Here is a 25811-nt window from a genome sequence, read left to right on the forward strand (position 1 = left end):
TAACACAAATTTGACCCTAGTTAGTGGCATTCACATTATACCTATATAATTCAATAATAATTGGCTCTTAGTTTATATAATCAGATCATGTGGTATGCAAGGTACAATAAAAACACAAGAATGAATGTATGCATACTTTCTTGATTTTTAACTTCCACAAACCATCTTCCCCCAAAAAAATCAAATAATATAAAAAAACCCAATAAAGTCTCGATCTCTATATCAACATATGGCTTCCATTATGCTGCAACGTACTCTGCGGGTAGCTAAAGGGATCGCCAAATGGATTCGAAGTTCCCATTTGCTGCGGCTGCTGATAATACTGCGCTGCATACCCGTTATGCGGCACCATAGTCATATTATTTTGGTGCTGGTGCTGGTGCTGGTGCTGGTACTGCTGCATCATTTGCTGTTGATTCATCATCATCATATGTTCTTGCTGAGACATCAGTGCCATCTGCACATTTGCCGGAGGCGCAATGCTGTTTGACATGGCGAAAGGATCGTGTAATTGATCGAATGCTACATTCTGTGCGGCCATTTCGTACCCGTAGCCTGTGCTGTAACCTGAGTTGTGCAGTTCTAGTTGCCTCCTGGACGAGTTATCTTCGTACAAGCTGTCGAGTAACAGCTTGTCGAACCCTCCAGCCTGTGATAGAAGTAGGATTAATCTAGTTTATAAATATAATTCAATTTCTTGAATGCATGCAATTAAAGCAATATACCATTTTGGTTTCAGGTGGTCGGGGTTTATTAATGTTGCTTGGAGCTGTGACTAAAGCCAATTCCCATCCCGAACTCTTTCCTATTTCCATTAACGCATTACTATTCGTATACAGATGATCACTCCCTGAAATTTTAAAAATAAATGTACTGCATGACAATACAAGTGAAGAACATGTATATAACATCTAGAAGAAAGCGTATCAGAAGATTTAAAAGCCTACAAGCAAAACAGCGGTAATTATTGGTTACCAGGTTGAAATATTGCGAGCGCCAATGCATTCCTTTGTTCTAATTCAATGGCCTTTGGATTTATTTCATTCAAACCCTGCAAAAGTTTTGCACAAATTTAAGACGCTAGAAAATTTTAAGCCCCCCTCAAGTCCTGTAGCCTTCAAATGTAACATTGAAGGGGAAAACCATACCAGTAGATCAACAGGTTCTTGGGTTAATTGTAGTGGTTCAATTTCTTCTTCAACCTTAGCCTCCGGTTCTTCTAGTATTTCGACAATCTCTTGTTTGTTCTCAACTTCTTCGACTTGTTTTTCGATTGGAGCTGCTTCTTCGAGCTCTTCTGCCTCTTCTTCTGTCTCACGATATTCCTGGCGCATGGTCACACTAATTATAATTGTTGTTTATTCGAAAACCAGAAAATGGCATGAAAAGAGTACAATCTGAGGTTGATGTTTTAAATGTTACACGAGATTGAGTATCTAACAGCAACAGTACATGCTCTGAAAAAACATTTGCTACTACTTCTCTCAAATTTTCTTTGTGGAGCGAGTGTCAGAAATTGAGTGATGAATAGGATAGAAATGGAAGTGATGTTAATCTCACCAGTCTCTTGTGAGACAAAGAACCTGTCTGAGGTGCTTCCTTTATGTATTCCTCCATAGTTGCAAGAAATGAAGGTGGAGGCTGTTCATTGATTAAAAATATTCATCAAACGAAACTGTTATGGAATTACCAATGATTCTTGACTTTTAAATCCATCTTTTCAAGGAAAAAGACCTGTCTTAAAATGGGGAACTGAAAAGTTCGAGCAAGATCCAAATTTCTGCAGGACCCGTAAAAGTTGGCTAGATTTTCTGCCTACACAGAACCAGAGATCAACAGCAAGGGATCATGAATGAGATGAATTTGAATGTCGTCGGGCAGATATTATTGTAGATGTTAAAGAGCTGATGCTTCTCAAATGGCAAAAAAATAATAATGATAACTTTGCAACTTTTGGAACCATATCCCTCGACTGAATTCAGGGGTCCGACCAGGGAAAAGAAAGTAGAAACAGACCTGTTGTCCAGCTCTTTTGTATATATTAAGAGCTCTAACTGCATTATGTTTAGGCATTTCGAAAAACTGCATGAAAAACAAGTTGTTTTTCTCACTTTTACGCTAAACAATCTTGAACACATTGAATATTTTGGATTGTGAGAGACATATATGATCAGTACCATGTCAACAAGATTAATAATCCCATCATTAATGGCACAATATATCTTGAAGCTCTCTTTCAAAACCTGCAGGAACCCAGGATTAGTTAATTCATTCACGAACATATGCACTGTTTTCTTTGTAAAACATATAATATTTGCATAGATTCATACCAAGGCTAATGCATATTGGATGAGGAAATTGTGACAGGCTGCTCCTTCAGGCTGAAATTTTTTTCAGAACCACCAGAGATTTAACGCCCCACGTAAATTTGAGGTGAAATCAATGTGGGAGGACTCGTTGCAGCAATATTACCTGGCAACCGACAAGTCGATACAAAAGTTGTTGCAATGCAGGTAGCTGATCAAGCAACTCTTCAGTGTTCAAGAGTACGTGTCTTGCTATAAGCCTGATAGTGCAACAATAACAATAATGAATAAAATGCTTAATTTGAAATCGTTGACAAAATTGTGAACTGTGTTGATGATAGAAATGATTATCGATAGACCTTAGTTACTCCAGGAGCTGATTTTGAGACTCTATCAGACTCTATATCGTAGTTTAAAGCTCTAAAACACTCCAGTCGCTCCTCAAGGAAGAGCGAATACGTTCGAACCCAAGCAGAACAATCCCAAGCTGCATAAAAAATCAATCCAAATGTTAAGAAAAGGTAGTTGGATTCTCCCAATTGAGACATTCTAAACATCAATATACCTAGAGGACTAGAGTCATCTTTGAAGTTGGATATTTGAAACAAATGTCCCCTTTTGGAGTAATGCAGTAATTCTTCTCTGAAGCTTTGATCTCCCTCTCTTAGCGTCCGGTGAATAACTATCAAAGTCTTTATAGCCACCTGAAATATGCACCAAGGTCATTAGCCTAAGCATGGTTTGCTCTCGAATCACATTCACAGAGACTCGGCATCATGTAATCGGAATTATATCTTAAGAACACATCTGTATTCGTTGTTATCCGTAAATTGCATCACTAAGAGTTGGAAAAAGTTGAGTGAAATCTTAAGTTTTGGAAACATGGATTCTTGTTGGACAAATTAAAGCAGGAAATCAGTAGCAGTAGTGAAGAAAGCTAAATGAGTTGTGAAACTTCACAATCCAATTTCTCGTCTTTCCCAATCTTCTTGAAAGTGCATGGATGCAGTAGGCAACATCAGCTCTGGGCCGTGATATAGATACTGCGGCGAATATCCCTGAGGCAAATAACTTAAGAAGTAAATCACCAAAAAAAACACAAAGAGAAGAAATATATATCGAGAAAGCATACAATATATACTTTCTTGATGGACAACAAGAAAGGTATTTTAATTTCTTAGGGAGATAAATTCATGATATGGGCACGACATTGACTGCGAAATTTCATCCGTAGAATGAAAAAGACAAAATTTTAGAACAAAACATTAAACAAAATGCACTCACTTCTGACATGCCGTTCCTTTGGAGGATATTCAACATGATTAGTTGCCTTGACAATTGCAATATCCAAATCCTAGGCCAAACCAATAAAACTTATCACGATACATGAAAACAAAGCAAGGAAATTTACGTGGAAAAACTCATCGTGAAGAAATCCCTGAAATAAAAATGCGCACGCACCTTGAATTCACTATTGACCTTGGCGAGGCCAACCGTGGTCGAGTCCTTGAGGGCTCCATAGGCTTTTCTAAAGCTTTCCATCAATAATGACTCAATGCAAGAAAAATTAATCAAATATTTCCATTAAAATATATGTGCTGAATTGTGTACCGATATATATAGAAGAAATGAAGAGATCAAGAAAGATATATAGAGAGGAAAAGAGGGTTCGATGTGTTCTTCCTCTCTTGTTCTCATACCTTATACTAATTTCAATATAATAACAAAAAAAAAAGCCATCAGATTCTGCGTCTCTCTCTTCCTTCTTTCTCTCCTATTCTCTATCTTTGGTAAGTTTGACTGTAATAATATATTTTCTGTATGCATGTAAGTATATGTACTTAATTATACGAAGATATGAGCAGCAGGTATATTGAATGACAGCTGTTTGTTTGTTAGTTGCATGCAGGTCATAGGATATTCTCCAATCATTGCAAATTTTGATTATATCCAACGTTAGCATTTGGAGATTAAATACAGTTGTCAAGTTTGCCAATGAGGTGGCAAAAGAAAAGTTTGCCGATGAGGTGGCAAAGCCACAAGACATATAGATATTTATGTGTTCATCATAAAAACAGATTATTTGTATATAACATTATCTTACACGTCAATTTTGTAAGACGGATCTCTAACTAAACCGTGGAAAATATTATTTTTTTATATTCAAGATATATCATTTTTTTGTGTTACGAAAAAATATTGTATTTTAGTCAAAAATATTATTTTTTTATGTTAAAAATGTTACTCTGATTTCCTAACTTCTGCGAGTGGAACTGCAACGGCTTTTCTGGTAGTGCTAATTTTCCTATCTTCTGGAAGCGGAACAGCAAGCCTTTCATTCGGTGCTGATTTTCCTCACTTCTGGAAGTGGAACCGCGATGGCTTTTCCGACGGTGTTGATTTTCGTCACCTTATCAGGAGTTGAACTGTGACGACTTTTCCAACGGTGTATTTTATCTAACTCCTTTGGGTAGTGACATGATGATATTACCGGAGTCCTACTAACTTAAGCCAACTCCTTGCTTAGTGATGCGGTGTAGTGCTTTTTAGACAACCCCCTCGATCAGCTGGCGTCTTTTGGACAACTTCTTGGTTTTAGTGTCTACTGGACAACCATTTAGGGTAGTGTTTTCAAAACTAATCTTTTGGAGTAGCGTATTTTTATCTAACCCTTTGGGGTAGCGCCTACTAGCCCATTAATTCTGAGCTATCGCTTTCTAGCCAACTTGCATTCTAAGCTTAGAACTTGTCTTGCTTGGCTAACATCGTCCTCTGGTCCAATGTGAAGCACATATATATTCAGTAGCGTTGCTTGCATTACCATAGGCAAACCCCCTCATTTATCACGGTGATGAAGCCACAAATGTGTTCGCCATCTTCCAAAGTTCACAACTCTCCTTATCTTGGTTGTGTTCACATAATTCATAACAAATATAGAAATCAGGGTACATCAAATATCATCAAAGTGTTGGTTTCAGAAAACACGTACTATCTAATATTTGTTTTTTCACTCGTAAAACTAATTGGATTGTTGCGAGCGGAACTCTAATTGGGTGCACATTGCACATTGGAAGAGGCTATTTGTTACCAAGCCATCTTATTGAGAATAATAAGAGGGTCTACTCCCCGCTCGAGCCATCTTATTGTTACGCTCTCCCCAACCATCCTCGACGGTCTACTCCCTCAAATCTAGGTATTTCTATCCGTCATAGGCATGCCTTATCTCATCATCCCCGTAATTTTTCTCCTCCTCATACGAATTGCCCCCTTACAGGATTCACGTACTTCTTCCTTTACTTCCCTGCCCAACTCTTCTATATGATTTTCTCGATCTTCCAGCATTTTCCCGAACACCTTCTGCGACTCAGTTATCTTTGTCTGGGATTCAGCAATCATAGCTACTGTTTTAGTCAGAGAACTAATATCCTCTTGCATATCCTTCACCGTCTTCTAGAGGATTTCTACCTTCGATTCTGAGCGTCTCGTAGCCATTTCTTATCCCGACAGATGGGACCAATTTGTTAGCTGGTTTCTTTTGATTAGAGTTAAGAAAAACAGCAAAACAGATAATCAATCCTCGGAGATATCTCTGTAATCTTCTAGCAGTGCTATTTGCTAGTGCAACCACAACTAATAATTAAGAATGAAGTGATTTCCTTCCTCTCTCCTCCTAATAAGAATGGGCCTCTTGGGTCTTTTAGAACATGCAAACTTTATATGGGACTTGAATTTCTAAGGGAACCTCTTGAGTTTACTGCCTATACAAACTTTATATTTAGTGTTGAATGATTTTCCAGGGCTAACCCGCCGAAAACCCGTCATTTTACGTACGGTCCGACCGACCATCTCGACGGGCTGAAAATCTCATATCCAATTCATTCCAAGGTAGGTTGCCAGTTAGACAGGCTGACCACAAAAAAAAAAACATTATAATTAATTAAAATTTTTATTTCATAAACAAATATTTATAATATATAAATGTGTAATTTCTTATTATTAATTTTATGTACATTTTATATGAAGTAATGAATATAAAAAAATTCACAATTTTCACAACAAAAAAAAAAATTATTATATCACCGTAAATATCTAAGCCAACGAGTCAATCTAAACCCGCCCCGAATTGGCCCGTCTGAACCCGTAGGGGTGTCAATTTGGGTGGGTTCGAGTCGGGTCGATCAATAGTACTATTCAACCCGAATTCAAGCCAACCCGAAAACTCTCAACTCGAACCTGAACCCGGATCAACTTGATTAACTCATCAATCCGTATAACCCGATTTTGAATATTTTAAAGAAAATTAAATAAAATTCAAAAAATAATAATGACAAATGCTCCTTCATATATATAATTTAAATTTGAAATTCTAATTGTAGAAAAATAAAATATATTTACTAAATCAAATAAACAATTATTTAAAAAATAAAAAAAATGTTCAAAATAAATATTAAATTATGAAAATTTATGATATAAATATATAATAAATATTTTTCAAACATAAAAATATATTAAAAAAATTAGACAATATTTATTAATTATATATATTTTTTAAAAAAATTAAATTTTCGGGTCAATTAACCCAATCCAATCCAACCAGATCATTTTTTCTGGTCAGTTATCGAGTCGAATCCAATCTGACCTGAATTCGAAAACCTCAAACCCACACCTTATTTTTTTTTTGTTGAACCATATCGAGTTGATGGATCATATCGGATTTTGATAGTAATAAGTGCATAAGCTGACCTATGGTTTTAAACAAAAAATTCAACTTAGCCCACATAAATGGTCGCAAAACAGGTCCACCCCCGACGGGCGCAACACAGCCCTAACGGCTTAAGTGGAGAAAATGTGAATGTGAGTGTCAAGAAGAAGTTGTTTTTGGTAAAAGCAGTGTGTGTGTATAAGGCCAAATCCTCCAAGAGAAGAAGTTGTTTTTGGTAAAAGCAGTGTGTGTGTGTACAAGGCCAAATCCTCCAAGAAGCGACCTTCCATGAGTGATCTGAAAGTTAAAATTGCAACATTTAGAAGAAAAGAGAGTGTTAAGTCAGATAATAAAGACGCAAGGTCTCAAAAATTTAAGCGAGGGAGGAATGGGAAGAAGGGAAATAATCATTTGGGGCTTGACGAAGCTTCTCGATTGCAGAGGAGGACGAGATACCTCTTAATAAAGATAAAGCTGGAGCAGAATCTTATTGATGCTTATTCTGCAGAAGGTTGGAAAGGTCAGAGGTATAAAAATCTATGTCCTGTGATCTTTTGAGAAAATGCCTACTTGCAGATTCTAACTTCTCGATTGTTTTTGTGCTTTTGATGCATTTTATCACAATAAAGCTTGTCATCTTATAGGAGGCTAACCAATCTACATAAAATGTGCATCAAAGTTGTTGCATTTGGTGTGTACACTAGGCATTTGACGTGGTAGATAAGGGCAGCATTTCAGTCTCTCGGTGATTCTGGTACCCGACAATTTTTATGTCCAGCCTAGAATGAATTATTTTGAGTTACCGTAGGTAGTATATAGAGAATACGGTGTACAGTTTTTCTACAAAGTTCAATCTCTAACTTTAAAATTTGTTCTCTCTTCGAAAATGTTTGGTGTTTGGTGTTTGAGTTAACCCCTAGGGCAATATTATGACAAACTGTGGAGTATCAGTTACTCCTAGTTCGTGAAACATCATGATTTGCACACTGCTAAAATGTGTGGACATTTTTCTCCAGCCGAGAGAAGATTAAACCAGAAACGGAATTACAAAGAGCCAAGAAGCAAATATTGAAATGCAAGCTGGGAATACGTGAAGTTATTCATCAGTTGGATTTGCTTAGTTCTGTTGGATGCATTAATAATTCAAAAGTTGCTCCTGATGGATCAGTTCATCATGAACATGTAAGTTTTTTTCCTATGTGTAATTTGTAAGGGGGTTTCGTCTAGTGTTTGATTTTCAACTACCCATGCGTTGACAAGCTAATCGGAATAGTGCAAACATGACTTTGATTAGTGGTTTACCATCTATAGCTCTGAATATCATTTGAAGAGAAATTTCATGCTAGTGTTCCTTGAAATTGGCTTCTTTTTAATGATATGATGGTCAGAATGAAGCTATTTTATTTATTCTTCAGTTAAAATTAGGAATTCAATATTCTTGTTTCAAATTCAGATAATATGTTCCAAATGCGAGTTGCGAGATGCTCTACCAGACAACGACATTATACTATGTGATGGGACATGCAATCGTGCTTTTCACCAAAAATGTCTTGATCCTCCTTTGTCAACTGAAAATAGTGAGCCTGTTTACCCTTATTTTATCATTTTAGTGGGGATCAAGTCTTCACTTTAAGGAATATCACATATATGGAATCATTCAATGTTCTTTGTGTACTCGTGTAATGAAGTCATTGATTTTCCAGTTCCTCCAGAAGATGAAGGATGGTTTTGCAGATTTTGTGAGAGTAAGATGGAAATATTGGAAGCCACAAATGCTCACCTTGGTACCAACTTTTCTATGGACAGTAATTGGCAGGTTGGTTGTTTGAAAAAAGAGATGAAATTCATTTTCATGATTCCAGTTCATAATTTGATAGGATAGCATCATTTGAATCATAACAGGACGTGTTCAAAGAAGAAGCTGCATTACCTGATGGTGGAAATTCTGTTGTATGTCATGAAGAAGAATGGCCATCGGATGACTCTGAAGACGATGACTATGATCCTGAAAATCCGGAAAGGATTGAATACTGTTATGGTGACAGTATGTCTGGGTCTGGTGATGATGATTCTGGATATAATTCCAGCTTTCCTGGGTCGCTTGAGGATGAAGCACTTCTTTCCCCTGGAAGATATGAAGATGCAAAGGATGATTCTCTAGAGTTAAACGGGCTAGACTCAGATGAGATTAACGCTGGTGAAATTTTATGCCGTCCCAGACAGCGTGCAGCTGTAGACTATACAAAATTATATGATGTGAGGCTTTAAAATTTATTTAACATTTTCTCGAGAGAAACTATTGCAATGAGAAAAATAACATGTGCCAGCACCTAAAACATCGAATAAGCCATTTTTCATAAGCTTTTATATCAATAATCTGTGGTGTGGTATAATTTTCTTTTTGTATCACATAACAGTCATGAAAGGCACTTGGTGCGAAGTAATTCCTATACACATGAATACCTATTGATCGAACTTTCTTGACTTGATGACTTTGGGTCGGAGGTCCTCCCCGTCCCAACATTTGGTATCCCCAGGAGGGCTCCTAATTCTTTGCTTGAATGTGTTTTCACATAGTTGAATTTCCTGTCTTTAGGAAATGTTTGGAAATAATGCTCTTGAAAATGAACAAATTAGTGAAGATGAAGACTGGGGTCCCACAAAAGGAAAGCGGAAACGAAAGGAGGCTGATGCTGCAAGCACCCTCATGACTCTAGGAGAAACCAATGAAAACATTTTAGAAGAAGTGAAAGAGACCCCATTCAGGCAAGAAGGGTAAAAGATCCATTTTCAGACTCCCACATAATGCCGTCGAGGTATCATACATTGATTTTAATCTTGTCCACACTATTCAAATCATGTGCCAATTCTGTTTCTAATGTGTTGTTGCAGAAGCTTCGACTCGTATTCGCCGAGAATGAACTTCCAGTCAGAGCTGTAAGAGAGGGTCTTTCCAAGCAGCTAGGCCTAGAATTTGAGAAGGTGACCGTATGGTTAAGCCTACCTTTGTCTTATTAGAATCTAAGAGTGTTAGGATAAGAAGAGCCTACTCGTTGACTCTTCAATTGGAAACAGAAATCGTAAGCAATTAGACCATTTTTGTTGAGCATGATTTCCCCACAAGCTTAGATGGCATTTTTATTTTACCATTTGTAGGTCAATAAATGGTTCAAGAATGCGCGCTACATGGCACTAAAAGTCAGAAAGGCAAGGCAGTTCCTGATTGAATTTGCTATAAATATTTCATGTTCTGTTATCTTCCGTTATTTTTTCATAACTTCTTTCATTTGAAATCTTCATGTCCATAGCAGTATGCCTTTGCGGTCCATTAAGACCTTGTACAACAGTTCATTTCTTTTGAAAACCTTTAATATCTCATATATTCTCTAATTTGCATTGCATCATTGATTCATTACTCAGTGTGCACAGTTCTCATTAGTTTGAAGTTGAATTTGTTAACAATCAAACATAGCAGGCAGAAATATCTACACTTTCTGGGGATGCCGGTTCATTGAAAAGAAAACTCTGTTTGAAACTGCGTCGGATGAAAATGCTGATCAAATGGCACCAGAGGATAACCTGACATCACAAACTATTAAGACCTTTAAAAAATATACTAGAAGAAGGAACAACTACTTGCTGACGAATTCTTTAATGAAAAAGAAGAGGAAACGGTCGTTGAAATCCCCAGACATGAGAAAGGTAATATGTTGTATTAACTTTTCGCTCTTACTTTATGCTGGCTTTCATCAAATATGTTCTAGGACAACCACCCTTTATGTTCACGAGCATTACCAGCAGCGCCTGATTTGCCCATTGACTTCTGCATTCCACCCGTGTTTAAACTTCGTAAAACCATAAAGTACCAATGCTCTGTTTGTGTTACATTTGCTTGTTGGGGTTCAATAAATTGAAGAAAATTAGCATATATGCGATATTGACATGATATAAGATTTGTGTGAAGCCGTTCTTTGGTATTCTTTGAACTTTCTAAGATAATTATATGAATGCATATTTATCTTCATTTTGTGTACTGAACTTTATTTCATGCAATCAGAAGATACAAGTAGATTTTGGTGATGATGAGAGCCTAAAACATCTAAGGGAGAAAGCAAAACAGGCTAAGAAGAGACTGAACAGCAAGAATAGGGTTGATTTGCTAGAAGCAGAAGCTGACATGGAAAGACTTTGTCAAATTAAGAACAGAGTGGAGAAACTCCGGCAATCTTTACTTCAATTTCCATGCCAAATGTTTAGCAAAACCAATGCAACTACTTCAAGTGATTCATCTGTTATTTACATACCTGTAGCTGAAGTAAGGGAGAAAAGGTGACATTTTGTTTATCTTGCTAATATCTCCTTTGATTTTATAATTTCTTGCTTCTTACCCAAGGTTGTAAATGGCGGGAGGCGGTGGCGGGGCGGTCGGTGACCGCCTACCGCCTAGGCGGTGCCCAGGCGGTGGGATTTTTTAAAGTAATTTTTTATAGATAATCATGCAATATTATCATTTTTATGTAAAATGTACAATGAAATAATGTTTAAGCACAAAATATAATATCATCTGGATAATGTGCAATTAATAAAGATTTATCATTATATTAATGTTATTATGCTAACGAAGTAATATATTTTTTTTAACCAAAAAACTAAGTTTAAATTTTCAAAGTTTCAATCAATTATCATCATTAGAACAAGTAGTAGATTAAACATAACTAATCTTCCAAATCATCTACATATGCACCATCTACTACATCCATTATCCTCTGATCATCAGACTCAATCAACATTTTCTTCATTCTCCTCCTCCGATGTTTCTAAATATTCATTAAGTTCTCTAATGGGGATGTTCCTTGCACTCCTCCTTGGATGTAGCACTTCATCCGCTCCCGAGGCCTCCACTACCATTCTCCAAGTAAGACCTTTAAATAGTCCTAATATTTAAAATTAGTTGACTTTGACTTGGTTTTTAAAATTGTTGACTAAATTTTAAAAAGTGTTAGGTTTTTAAAATTGTTGACTACTGCCTCGCCCGCCTGCTCGCCGCCTCGCCCGCCTCGACCGCCTGTTCGTCGCCTCGCCCGCCTCGACCCGCCTACTCGCCTCCTCGACCCGCCTCGACACCCCTCAACCCGTCTCATGCATAGGCGGTGCGGTTGAGGGCCGCCTACAGCCTAGTCACCGCCTAGGCGGCCGCCTCGACCGCCATTTAGAACACTGTTCTTACCTTAACCTTACCTCTCTGCCATTAGAGAAATAGAATGCCTTTTTTGGTGTATGTATACATAGGTCAGGTATAGTAAGATGACCAAGTTTTGCGGTGACTTCAAACAAACGATTAGCATTAAGTTTCCCTTGTAATTAATGCTATCATCGTGAAATGGGGGAAACAGGAAAAGAAAAGAAAAAAGATTTGTATAAATAGCTACCATTATTTACTCTATAGGTAATGGTTATTTGGTTCTTGAGATATTGACATATGACGGTGTGTTCTCCCATGTTATATTCGACTTGCCTGCTATGGCTAAATACCAATGAACCCAACCGATGAAAACATTGCCTCAAATGAGCCTTAACGCCCATGTGGTAAAACATGAGTCGAAGTTGAGATTATTTTAACATGTAAGACGCAAAAATTGAGGGTATTTCCGACATGGTGTCAAAACTCCAGCCCGAGTTAAATAACTTAATGATATTAAAAAAATCGGGCTTGTAATCAAATCATTCAAAAAATCTCGAACTTGAACTGAAAAATTACTACTTATGATTTCTAGCACAATTAAAGTTTTTGTCCCCTTTTGTTTTGTGTCAATCACGAATATCACTCATAATTCAACTAGTTCTAATGCAACACCAGGTAACATTAATGTCCAATCAACTGCATTGAACTTGGGGACGGAAGAAAACACTATTTTACCATGACCACCTAGACCATCGCTTTGGCACTTATGTTGCCTCATAATTTAACTCTGGAACACCCTCCTTTGTCACCGTCGTGATGAAATGAGTGCACGTAGGTAATTAAAAAAGGAGGGTGAGTGTTGGGGAGATTAAAATAGGGCTGCACCAGGTTGGTGACATATCTAAAAACCAACAAACATAACAAAGCATGATATGGAGCCCAACACAGAAGACAGAGAACATTATTCTTTCAATCTTAAAAATTATATCATTTACAGCATCAGCCCGTTGTAGTGGATCCGAAGCTTAGATTTTTTATCGTTCAGATGCATGTAAAATAATTTCTCCCCAGAATTTAGTTTCCTTGTCACGATCATGAAAGGTCCTGAGAACCATTACTCTTTGAACAATTCAACTTGCGCCTTTTTGCAGCTAGCCGAGGTCTCAACTGCATATCACGTTATGATGATGTTAGTAACTTAGAAAACAGAAAAGTTATTGCCTTCTTGGCAACTGTAATTAACAGGATCTCTTCTCCAAAACCAGAAATCAAAGGGATATACGGCAAATAGAAGTAGTAAATGAGGTTTGTAGGATTAAGATTCCAAATCCGACATCAGGAATAAAGGAGAGCAACTGTTCAGTTGAAGTTCATTTGAACAGGTACAATTAGCACCAAACTTGAATCAAAATACACCAGAAATTATTAATATGAGCAAAACCATGATTTGTGCTAGCAAAAAGGGATAAAGAAAATGTAACAAGCCATGAAAGGGTAACTTCACACACCACTTCTATGTACTTCAACTGTTTCATGACTTCTTCTGTGTCAAGCTCCTGAAATCAAAAGAGATGAGTACACAATGAAACCGCTTTAAAAATGTGTAAAATAGATGTAAATCAAACATCGTGAACTATCTCCAAAGTAATAAACATTTTTCGGGCGCACGTTAACTTCGGAGGAAAACAATGATACTGAATGAGCTTCACCATTTGCAAGCACTTCTTAGGTGGCATTAAAAATGTGTGGGAAATTATGGAAAACAAGAACTATTAGCATCTGTTCTCCCGCACTGATTTTAGCATCCAAGATTTTCATTGTCACATTTGGGGCACAAACTTGAAATGAAAGGAATTCATTTCTACATATAAAAAGACCACCAAGTTTTGAACATGTTACAACAGATCAATTTCTGAACATTTATGGCAGGAATAAATAAAATTTGAAAGGCAGCACCTTCTGTTACCAATACTCCTTTGAGATTTTGGTTTGCCATTGGGTGTTTTAAGACATCATTCTTACATCTTAAGAGAAAATGAAGTAGGCCTTCTGGAGAATGACACAGAACTATGTTACTGCAAAAGGAAAAAAGAAATACCTGGGGTACAGCACAATCTGCATGAGCTGGATCCCAATGAATACTACAAAAGCATTCCCAATTATCAGTTTGAACTTCAAAAAGAGGGGCCCTGCATGTGTCAGCAGAGAAGGTAAATATTTGCTTTTGTGTGTGTGTTTGGGTGTACAAGACATACACACATTTAAAAATAATTTACTGTTCAGAATATAATGTTGTGAATTTACACGGTAGATGCATTGATAAAGTCAATTAGCCTGCGTTAATCGTATGTTGAATTGATTGATTTGAATTATATGCATACCTAGGCACAACATAGAACTTTCCATGATCAAATAGTTCAATTCTGACACCAACAAATAAAAGTAATTTGTTTGAACGACAATATCAATGTTATACAACTAAACCAGATGGATAATGTGAAATAGGCAACATCTCGACTATAAAACGTCATTAAATTTGAGAAAGCATGCCAACAACCCATGGAAGAGAGTCTATTAGTCACCAATGTATTGGAGTGTTGAGAAGGGGCGGCATTGGGCCTGTGTGTCAGATACCCCCCTTCTCAACCCTCTAATATACTGGTGACTAAGAGACTCTCTTCAAATGGAGTGAAGCCAGCACCGCGGTACACGGCATACAGGGGAACAAGATCAAACCAAGTAGCGAGGAAGCCGGCCAATCCATCATGTAGGCACAGAAAAGATAGCAAACTAGCTCATCAGTACAGCTAATTGTTTCTTAATGGCATAAACCTCTCCTCTTTGAGGGACAGGCATGGGTGCAACCCATGTCAAATAAAAAAAATCCCACACCCCAATGTTGTAATCAAAGAATTGAGAAAGCTTGATTCTATTAAAGTTTCTATCCCAATAAAATGTCATGATTCTTCCACTACTCCTATGACTTAATTTTTTGCTCTCTATCCAAGAGATTCAATTATTGATTCCAAAATCTCGGAGGATTCTTTAATGAGGTAAAACAATTTTGTCAATTCCCCATCAACATCCAAAACACGAAGTTTATGCTCATAATAATTCGGAAGTGAAATCAAAAGTATTTACCTGCGCCATTTTCCACACATGGTTCCATCAACACCATGTCCAACGCCTTCAATCATCTCCCGACACTGAAGCCAATTGCCAATAGAACTGAGCTTCAAAGGTTGGGTCCATTTCCATTCCTGGATAAAACCATGAAATTTACCATTTAATACTTCTCCTAAACATGAGGCCAACTTAATACAAAAGCATCATCCTCTAAAAATTTACCCATGAGCAATCATCTCCAAGAGGATCAATTTCTATCGGGACACCATTAAGATCACATTTACTGCAGCATTTGTGAACATCAATTACATACAAGGTTAGCTAGTAGTTGGTCTGAGAATTTAATAATAAGCTGAAAAGCAGGAAAGGGCATTAAAATACAAGGAATAGAACCTATTAAATTGAAAACCCAACTAATTGGACCAGTGCAAAAAATCTGGGACGTGATATAAGTCGGAAAGATTACAAGACATAAATACAGAAGTAGTCGCTGATCGAGAAACTAAATTAGATGAGCAAAGGCTGCAGGCAACCTTCATTAAAAATAAACTCATCATGAAATGTATTGCCATAGAGATCACTTGACTTGGTTATTCTGAACTAAGATTTATACTACTATCCTATATCTCCATACTGTGAAAATATAGAGCCATAATGAATAGAGATGGAATTTCAATATGTACCAATGGTAGAAAGAGCACATTAAAAAAATACCAAAACTAAAATATAAAGACAAATATTGCATTACAAGGAAGAAACTGCAAAAAAATATGGTGCAATGGTTTTAGTATTGTGACTAACCATTATAGGCAGTGGGATAATATGCTCTTCCAACTGAGTATGATTACAGGATAACACTGTTATTTTTTATGACGTGTACAAAACAACTCCTTACGAAAACCCAAAACACTGTATCTATGGATGATAAAGAAAAGTTGGACTTCGAAGAATCACCAAATGATCTAGGGCAGATGAGAAAATGGTGTTATATAGGCGAGTTAACCAAATAATAATTATCTTATATGGAGAAGCAGATTTAGAGGTTATTATAATTTTGAAAAACATATTACCCACATGTGCCTAAGAAAGATACACAAAAACGTCAGGGCTATCTATCAATCTCACATCATCCATTTGATGATCCCATCAGAGACACTTGCACAGAAATTTCATGCAGAGAAAAATTAGCAAAGGATTAATATTCCAACTCAATTTAAAGGACTGCAAATAAATTAGGAACCTACCCATCAATGGGACCAGACCAATCAGGAACACTTGCTTGAAATTCATCACCAATTCGCACACTCGACATATGTGGCTCAGTATCTCTGAACATGAACTCCAGGGATCCTAGTTCACCTACTGATGCTGAAATGCATTTTTTCCAATCTCCGTGCTGGTATTCAAATTACCAGAAGATTTCTCCTTCAGTATTTTGTGCTTCTTTTTCAAGCAAGAGTTGCAAAGCCATTCACCAGCAGGTATTCTTGCAGCACGAGGTTCGCAGCAAGTAATATGAAAGGCATCTTCACAATTATCACAAATTAACAAGTTCTTCGAAGTTTCCAAATGCCCACAGACTTTGCATGTATTTGAACAGCATCTGCTGCCAGAGATACCAGTATTTTCAGCATCTGCTTTATTATGTCTTGTCCAAACTTTCTCAAGCAGTCCCAGACTTCTTAGAATTGAAATGCATATATCTCTTTCTGAAATATCTGGCACCTTCTCAGTTACCAAAGCACCAGAAGAAGAGCACTCGCCTGCATCCTCCACATCAATTTTCAAGTAAGCCGATCCAACTTCCAGATTTGACTTTGAAGATGAACAATTATTGCCACAAACGACATTCAAAGCTATGTCCACATCACTTATCAAGGCCTCTTCAGAACTTGCCCGTTCCCCAGTTGGACACTCATTAAAGTCTATTGTGTTATCTTGATTACATTCAACTGCACACACAACAGGAGGCCGTGCGGATTCTATCCTTAGTTCAGAAATTTTCTCTTGGGGAAGCCCAGCAGGAGCAGCATCAGAACTGATGGAAGAGCGGCAACCATCGCTACACTTAGCACCAGAAGTTGGTTGGATTATGCAACTAGAGCTCTTATTCTGCTTCCTACGATGATATACAAAATACGGCTCAAATTTTTGGGACATTGGACTGTAGGTGGATTGCTGGAAACAATTTACTACACAGTTTAAGGAACATGAACATTCGTCGATTTTTCTCCCCACATGAAAAGGTTTTCCACAGCCTTTGATATTATACTCTCCACACATTGAACAATTTGCAAACTTCTAGTCCTCGGAATTTAATCATGTGCGAGTCCAGGTTTCATGAAGACGGGCGCATAAGAAGCAATTTGACAATTTCCATGTAACAGATGGAAATTTGCATCATCATTCACAACTGAACCACAAAAAAAGATTTAGAAATTCAGGCACCCGAAAAAAATTTATAAGTAGGTTTTTAGTGGACAAGTTCTATCGAATAGATGGTAAGAAAGTATTAGTCAAATAATAAAATCCAGGTACTAAAGATATCATATCATGACTAAAGCAAAGTGCATACAAGATGCTATATTTGATGACTTCCTGTTAAAGGTACCTTCATAAACAGTATATCATACACTATTCACCTTACTAAGAACTAATAAGGCAACACACGATTTTCTGTTTTTTTCTCATTGCATTGACACCTTAGTCCTCGGATTTATTGTACCAAAATCTACATTTTGCTTTGGCAACTAACTCTTTGTCATTAGATTAACACTATCAAGCATATGATACAAAAGAAAATATATATGAATCCCACAAACTCCATTCGAGAGAAATTGTTGACTCTTTATTCCACCACAAATACCAAAAAAAAATTGCAACAAAATGTAAAGCTTTGGACATCTTAAAAAAAAAACACAAAACGCGTATTAGAAAAAAGAAGAGAGCCATTTACTCGAGAGAAACCGCCTAAGATTACCTTGATCAGCCTCCCTTTCCCTGAAGTATCTAGCATCCAGTCATATTTAGAAGAGCAAAAGACATAGAACTCCCAGCCTTGAGATCTCAAGCTTGTAGGGGAAATTCAATATATATCTTAACACAGAGAATCACAGTGATAAACAAGAGGTCATTTTTTAAGAAACCAATCCGGTTCACAAAAATCACAGAAAAGTGATCGGCGATCAATCTTTATTACTAGGACGACAATACCTCTGCCTTAACTCTCATCAAAGACCTGCCTTCAGAGCGGTATGTCTCTATGTTCTTTCATGTTGTTGAATAAACCCTTGATTAGCCCCATGAATTTCTCCTAAACATATTATGTGTGACATATTCTAATATGTATCACTGTTGTTTGACTTATTTCTAATATCTTTTAATGAAATTTAACAAAAAAACAGGTAGATGAACAAAAGTATCCTGTAACATGAGTTGTACTTATCTCTTAACTAATGCTAATCTGTGATTAAGCGGAAACCTATCTATCCAGTTTGGACTGAAAGATCAAATTTAAGATGGGATCCAAAATTATTTCTTTATAGAACACAGACTATCCTGATAAAGAAATCTAAGTTTGTTTTTGGTTTATTGGGGATCATATTATCTCCCTTTTCTTGCACACATTTTACATAAAATTAGTCTAGATTATCTTTGTGTTCTAATCTTTTCCTTTTACATTATATCACCAACCAATGTCAAGAAACTCTCGCAATGAAACAATGCTTGTGACCCATCTCTTATCAGATTAATTAATCTCACAAACAGTTTCTCTTTTCACAGAAATCACAGATTAATTCTGATCTCATTTTCCATTTAGGTTTTTCCGGTAAAACATTGCTAGCTTTTTCAAAAATAAGCAACTATTCTATAACAAAAACGAGCAATCATAAACAAATTAAACAAAAATTCACCCTTAACGCGAATTTTGCACATGCTGTTCAAGTATACCAGATAATCAACAATCAAAACGCTGCCAGGATCAAACAAATAACTACTTCAAAACTACTCCCACGTGATTTCCAAAAGAGCACAACGCAAAATTGAAGAATGAAAGAACAGTACCAAAATATTGAAATTCTATTATACTTTTAATCCGCCATTGCAACAGTTAATGAGAAGGGTCTTGTCTCCAACAAATTTTAAAGGGTTGGGGGTTTTCTTTCTTGGAGAATGATGGACAAATGGGGGAGAAGGGAGAACGCTGCAACTGTGTACCATATACAACGGTATTTATATATGCGAGCAGATGTAAAATTCAATTAAATTATTCCAAAGGCAAAAAAAAATCTCTCTATCTTTTCCTTTTTTCAAGTACAAACTTTTTATTATTATCATCACTGAATTTTAAAATAAGATTTCGACAGAGTTCATAGTTTCTTGTTAAGTACTTTCATGGATTATGCAAAACATGGATTTACAAACTAGTTTGTTCAAACCATGCAATATCATGACTTGACTTCAATTAAAAAAATTATTACTCATAATAGGTAATCATTTTTATCGAAAATAGAAAGTTGTTTCGTTACGGATGATTTTCAAATGAAATTTAATATGATCGCGATGACAATAATAAAAAAATATTATCTGACGATTTCCAGATGCATCATGTACATTCATAAAATTAAAATATTCGATATTTATGTTGTGACTAACTTTTAAAATTCTTTTTATTATGGTTTAATAAATTCGAGAGTAAATATGATCCAAATAGATCTTGAGGTATTCAAGTTGGTAAAGTGAGTAGACGTTTAATCAATAGTATAGATTTCGATTTCTCTTACCATTACATTCATCTGTCGCACAGAGTTTGCTCAATGCATTTTAACTGACTAACCTGGTTTGCAGCTTTGTAGGTTATCGTGTTAGCTAAGTTATTTATTCAATGCGCAACGAAAGATAATGGTTACAGATTACATCTTCTTAAAAAGAAATAGGATCCAATGAATATCTCAAGTATAGCTCTTCCAAATTCACATTTTTTATTGCTTCGTAAAAATGGTGAAGTGATGGCGATATTTAGTCACATGATCTTGTTTCACAATTTAATAGGTATTGATGGGTTTGAGATTACGTAAACGAAACGAATCTAGTTGAATATAACGGCAAATCAAGGTTCGAATTCGGCTCGAATTAGTTTTATTCGAGTTGGAGCTCAATTCGAAGCTCAAATTTTTTTAAAAAATTTGCTCGACTTCGGTAGAAATTAAAGCTATAGCTTAAGTTCGACTTGAAATATTCGAACATATTCGCAAATTAAAAAAAAATACATAAACCGTCGGGTTTGCGTGCTTATTGTTCTACCAACACTCAACCTGTTAAAAATTCATCTTACATTTGTAAGTATCATACAAAAATTATAGGATATAAATACACACATATATGGCAAAAATTTCCGCCCTATATTACACAATTATGTCAGCCTTTTGTAATGGATTAAATAAACGGGCTCGGAATTGGTCATAACTCATACGTAGTAGCCCAAGTGTACATGATACTTGGGCGCAAATCGGGCAAGAAAGCCCGGATTATGAGTCCGTTTGGTATCAAAAGTTTTTTGATTAAAAAAGTGCTTTTTTAAGTTGGCTTTTAAAAGTGATTTTTTAAGTAAAAGTTATGTTAATATTGTGTTTGGATGAATAGATAAAAAGCACTTTTTAAATTAATAAATGTGTTTGGATACATATCATTAAAGTGCTTTTTTAATGTTATTAAAAAAGCTAGTGAAAAAAGCTCTAAATTAGGACTTTTAAAAAAGCTCTAATTTCAACTTAAATAAGTGCTTTTTTAAGCACTAGAAGCCCACCCAAACAAATTAAAAATTAAAAAAGCACTTTTTTTTAAAAAAAGCACTTTTTTAATTGTAGCTTCTTATACCAAACGGGCTCTATGTTTAAACTTCCCCAGATTTCCAAACGCTGTGTATAAGCTTAAACCCCAAAATAAGTATCTAGGGTTGCATTGAAGACTTGGTGTTAAATTTTGAGATACATGTTTCTTTTAAATGTAGGCTTTGATGTTTTGATTTTTAAAAAATTCAAACGACATTTAGTGTTTTTTTTTTTTACTAAAACCACAATTTTTCGATTAAAAACTCATTGACTTGATGACATTATCTCTCTTGATTATGTGAAAAATAATAGATTAAAGCTCGTTTCACTCTCACGGGTAATAGAGATTCAAACTTTCCACTATCGTCCAATTTGGGATTAAAAATGACAAAAAAAAAAACTATTCTTTTTAGAAATAGTAAAAAAATTCTAAACATTTAAGTGAATATCATTTTTTTGAAATTGAGTATTAAAAATTTAGAAGTCCTAAAACATTGAATGTTCCACAAACACTAACAAAAACTACCTTAGGTTTTATTAGACAGGTATTTCCTCATGGATCAATTTAATTTAACAGATCTTCGACTCAATTTAACTCATAAAAAATGTTTTTTTTATATCGAAAGTGTTAATTTTCACTTAGTATACAGCTCGGGTCAATTAATTTTATAGATGACTCTTTATTGTTATCGAATTATGTAAAAAAGTTGAGGAATTCTAATTACCTTTTGAGAACACATATTTAAGATAAAATGCAAATGAACACATATATATTTTCCACCATTAACTCCTCTTGACACTTCTTTATTCATGCCCCATTGTAATCAAGAAAAAAAAACCCAAAAAAAGTAAAAAAAAAAACTATCAAAATTCAAGAATCCACTCCTCTCACGAATCGTCCCTGCGACAAAAACAATAAAACACTTGAGATAAATTCGTGGGAAATTATATTAAATTAATTAATCAAGAAAAAGTGTCCAAATTCTTTTATTTATTACCTTCATCCTGGGCCGTCGATCAGCGTTGACTTTTCTGACCTGATACCTGATTTTCTTAGAAAAGAGACGCGTCCGCCGTTTTTCTTTGTAACGTAGCACGATGGCATCCCTTTCACCTCCGAACAAATCTATCTGCGCCAGCCTCGCCTGTATTTTGAATTAATTAACATTTTTTCAAAAGTCTATTAAAATAAATTATAATATATTTGGATTTAGTTTATCCTACCATGAAAATGGTAACCTAAGATAAAACCCAGCGGTCGGAAAATGATTTGAACATGGGTTCACAAAAAGAACGACGAATACGGTTTATGTCAGTTTTAAGCTGTAGTTCACCCCAAAAATATATACAAAAAACTGTGTGATACGATATCACAAATCGTATTTTGTAAGACAGATCTCTAATTTTGGGTCATCCATAAAAAAGTATTACTTTTTATGCTAAGAGTATTAATTTTTATTGTAAATATCGATAGAATTGATCAGTCTCACAGATAAATATTCGTGAGACCGTCTCACAAAATACATATATATATATATATATATATATATATATATATATAGTTTATTACTTGCTCCTTAAAACTCATCTTTCGAAAAACCCAAAGTCAAATTCACCTCCTTAATTATATGGTACAATTTCACTTATGAATACAATATAATGAGTTTTTTTGTATATATATTATACACACAATTTATGAGTAAGTATATGAGAAGATCTCACATATTTATATTTGTGATATGGGTTCAGCGGTCTATATCTAAAATAAAAAACAATATTTTTCATGAGTCGTGTAGAATAAAAGATCTATCTAAAAAAATTGAATTATGAGACTGATTTCATAGGTGTTTTATGACAATTTATTACATTAAGTTCAAGTTTACCTCAATTCTAATTTTTGGATCGTCCATAATAAAATACATAAACTACATGTAATAACCAAATTACACCTCGAGGCATTTTCTCTTTCTTTATCAAGAAAAAGACAAGATAGCACTTGTGAAATTATTTGTTCGAAAATTTCTCTAATTGAACTTAGCGAGATGATTCTGTCTCATCTTGGGGTGCGAAGGAACCATGAAGTCGCATAATAGTAAAAAAAGTAAGGTTCGAGTTCGTTCGAATTACGTATATTCGAAAATTAAAATATTTTGACTCGAAGTTGACTCGAAATAAAATGATAACTTGTGCTCGAAATATTCGAACATATTCATGAACTATTCAATTTATTGCTCAAATATCAAAGTTCAAGAACTTTGTTCGAAATATCCAAAATATTCTAGATGCATATATATTTATTATATAATTATATTATATTAATAAAATAAAGTTAACAAGCGACTCGTCAATTATCAAACAAAATAATTTTGACTCGAATTTAATAAGTTCGAATTCGGATCAAATATTTATCGAGCAGATTTGAAAAACTCATGAACATCATCTATCCGTTCACCCCTAGACTCATCAACCCATTACCCAAAGTTTAAAACTAAGCATCAACGGTATCTACGTACCTGAACATCACTTCTTTCTGATTCTGTCGCCAAAGTGTCGCCGGAAAAGGGCGAGCCCTTATCAGACCACTCGCTCAAAACATCGTCGTAGTTCAATTTTAGGAGCAGCCCTCCATTTGACCGAGGAATTGGCCCCTCATCAGCACCACCATCACTAGATATATCAGCCGCTGAAATTGAATTCTTCTTCCCTGATTCTAAATTCTTGATTGACAACATTTTCTTCGCCTTCCTTTTCTTCTTCTCCACTGGAGATTTCACGACCTTTGGAGTTAAATCAAGCATGTTTACAGCAGGAAATCTCCACCAATCTCCCCCCTCATCCACATTTTTCATTGCCTTCAACTCCCTTCTCATTCCAAAACCGAAACCGAAACCGAAACCGAATCCTAATCCTACCGGATAGCCATAACAAAAAGTGTTCATTTGAGTAGCATTCAAAGTATTGGATTCATCAATCAAGTCATTGCTCGTGCTCAAATTCCCCATGATACTATCAATACCCTCCTCGGTTTCCTCATCTAGTATAGATTCTGCGTCGAAGTCTTCTAGACCATCTTCGAATGTACTCGACTGGGAATTGATCTCCCCAGGACTTTGACAAGGCTTTTCAAATAAACTAACACATTTCAGCTCGATAGGAGAACGGGGTCTTTCTTGTATTGGAGGATGCAGCAAAAAACACGAGTTGTCGACTATCCTCAAAGGCGTGAGCAAATCCGAGGGCTCTAACAACATGGAGTTCTTGCTTTTTTTATCGTGCGGGTCCGTGAATTTGCAAGGTTTCGTGAGGTGTTTGGTGGAAAATATATTGGGATAGGCAGTGGAGAGGATTGCTGCCGCTTCATCGTACTTCTGGTTGGGCCTTTTCCGTGGAGTACGAGGTTTCCGTGTGGAGATTGCGCACGGGGAATTGCTGGACTCGGAGAGGGTGGAGGATGGAGATGATGAATGTGAAGCCCAAGAAGTCGATGGGGATTTGATGATTTCGATGTTCAATCTATATGCTCTCCCACCTCCACTTATACAAGAAGACATTCGTAGATACTATGTAACAGCTTTTCAAAAAGAGTGGAAAATTGAACTAAATCAAGATCTCGATTACTGAGAAAGCAACTCAAATAATTCGAGAGCTTAACCCTGAGAGGCTTGAGATGGTAGACTGAGAACCCAATAATCTAAGGGGAGATCGAAAAATTAAGGCCCTGATTGGAAAACGCTATGGATAGAGCAAATAAGATGTCAGACAAGGAATTTGAGAATTTTAAAAGAAAAATAAAAGGGACTCGAAGTGGTAAAATGGCTCAACGAGAAGAACCTTAAACCCTGGAAAAGTACTATATTTTCACTACAAACCAGACTTTGGCACTAATTAAAAAAAGTCAGAAAAGCCAAAATCTTTAGCACTCGGAAGAAAGTAGCATTCTTGGACATAAAATATCTCACGAAATTCCGAAAGAAAAATCCCAGAAAAGGCAGGAATCCTCTATCAAAACACTCCGACCACAAAAACAGAGCATGTACCCCGGACAGGAACGTTTAGAAGCAGAGTATATACGGGCTACAGTCGAACGAGAATTTGCGAGGAATTTTGAGGTGGGATTTCGCTTATGAAGCTAGGAGGATTGAATCAGACCGCAAAAAGGATTTGTTATTTAAGTATTTTGGGTAGGTAGAGTGAGTCACGGGAGGAAGCAGAGCAGATAAAAGGTTAGACTATGGGATGAATTCTGTAAATATAGCAGAAGAACACACACCATGCCTGTTACAAAACACACACGCAAACTCTCTCTCTGATTAAATGAAGAGAGAGAGCGGGAGAGATCGACCGGCGAGATTAGAACAGAGAAAGGGACAATAGAGTCTGCAGTTGTTTGGTGGTGGACCGCTTTCTTAATTCTCCTTTTTAACAGTCTGCCGTTTAAGTACGATGGTTAATTATCTCAACTAATTAATTTATATGTAGTAAAATACCCCTATCTTATATTCCTATTATTTTTCATTAGCTTCCGTAATTCCACGGTCCCAATTTTTTATACACGATATTTTTAAAACCATCTCTAAATATTTAATTTTAAAATATATATTATGCTTAAAAAAAGTTCCGAAAAAATAGATATTTTTATTGTCGTGCTTTTAACTAATATGTAA

At 35.9% G+C, this 25811-nt stretch overlaps 4 protein-coding genes across 10 annotated transcripts; 1 reads left to right on the top strand and 3 right to left on the bottom strand.

Annotated features, from left to right (window-relative positions):
• Nucleotides 1-46: 46 nt before the first annotated feature.
• Nucleotides 47-4298, bottom strand: LOC140816840 (putative clathrin assembly protein At5g57200). Its single transcript, XM_073176325.1, is given in 16 exon segments — nt 47-649; nt 726-850; nt 976-1051; nt 1149-1325; nt 1561-1641; nt 1735-1815; nt 2017-2082; nt 2178-2243; nt 2331-2381; nt 2473-2538; nt 2540-2566; nt 2666-2793; nt 2872-3010; nt 3267-3364; nt 3591-3660; nt 3768-4298. Coding segments are annotated over 16 exon segments (1764 nt in total). The 5' UTR covers nt 3849-4298; the 3' UTR covers nt 47-217.
• A 2748-nt stretch (nt 4299-7046) lies between these two features.
• Nucleotides 7047-11352, top strand: LOC140823973 (pathogenesis-related homeodomain protein-like). The gene is given in 12 exon segments (XM_073185579.1): nt 7047-7211; nt 7270-7535; nt 8025-8190; nt 8462-8585; nt 8712-8824; nt 8911-9264; nt 9605-9778; nt 9780-9824; nt 9901-9990; nt 10165-10293; nt 10477-10710; nt 11066-11352. Coding segments are annotated over 12 exon segments (2094 nt in total). The 5' UTR covers nt 7047-7088; the 3' UTR covers nt 11342-11352.
• Nucleotides 11353-12826: 1474 nt separating this feature from the next.
• Nucleotides 12827-19554, bottom strand: LOC140816851 (uncharacterized). 7 transcript variants are annotated; one of them, XM_073176359.1, is made up of 7 exons: nt 19406-19554; nt 16561-17729; nt 15539-15599; nt 15332-15450; nt 14289-14331; nt 13699-13746; nt 12827-13357 (listed from the first exon to the last, which is right to left on the bottom strand). In XM_073176359.1, the coding sequence occupies exons 2-7, from the start codon at nt 16650-16652 to the stop codon at nt 13283-13285; spliced, it is 438 nt and encodes a 145-aa protein (XP_073032460.1). In that variant the 5' UTR covers nt 16653-17729; nt 19406-19554; the 3' UTR covers nt 12827-13282. The 7 variants fall into 7 exon arrangements, 3 of the variants coding, with proteins under 3 accessions (XP_073032460.1, XP_073032444.1, XP_073032452.1); XM_073176343.1 differs by having other exon boundaries at nt 12858-13357; nt 14289-14379; XM_073176351.1 differs by having other exon boundaries at nt 12858-13357; nt 14289-14379; nt 16561-17435; nt 19406-19548.
• A 2300-nt stretch (nt 19555-21854) lies between these two features.
• On the bottom strand, nt 21855-25520 carry LOC140816877 (protein CHLOROPLAST IMPORT APPARATUS 2-like). The gene is made up of 3 exons (XM_073176371.1): nt 23661-25520; nt 22146-22292; nt 21855-22048 (listed from the first exon to the last, which is right to left on the bottom strand). Exons 1-3 carry the CDS (start codon nt 24696-24698, stop codon nt 22019-22021), a joined length of 1215 nt encoding a protein of 404 aa, XP_073032472.1. The 5' UTR covers nt 24699-25520; the 3' UTR covers nt 21855-22018.
• Between the last annotated feature and the right edge of the window lie 291 nt (nt 25521-25811).

Source organism: Primulina eburnea, chromosome 2, assembly GCF_022965805.1.
Source record: "Primulina eburnea isolate SZY01 chromosome 2, ASM2296580v1, whole genome shotgun sequence".
Classification (NCBI taxonomy): domain Eukaryota; kingdom Viridiplantae; phylum Streptophyta; class Magnoliopsida; order Lamiales; family Gesneriaceae; genus Primulina; species Primulina eburnea.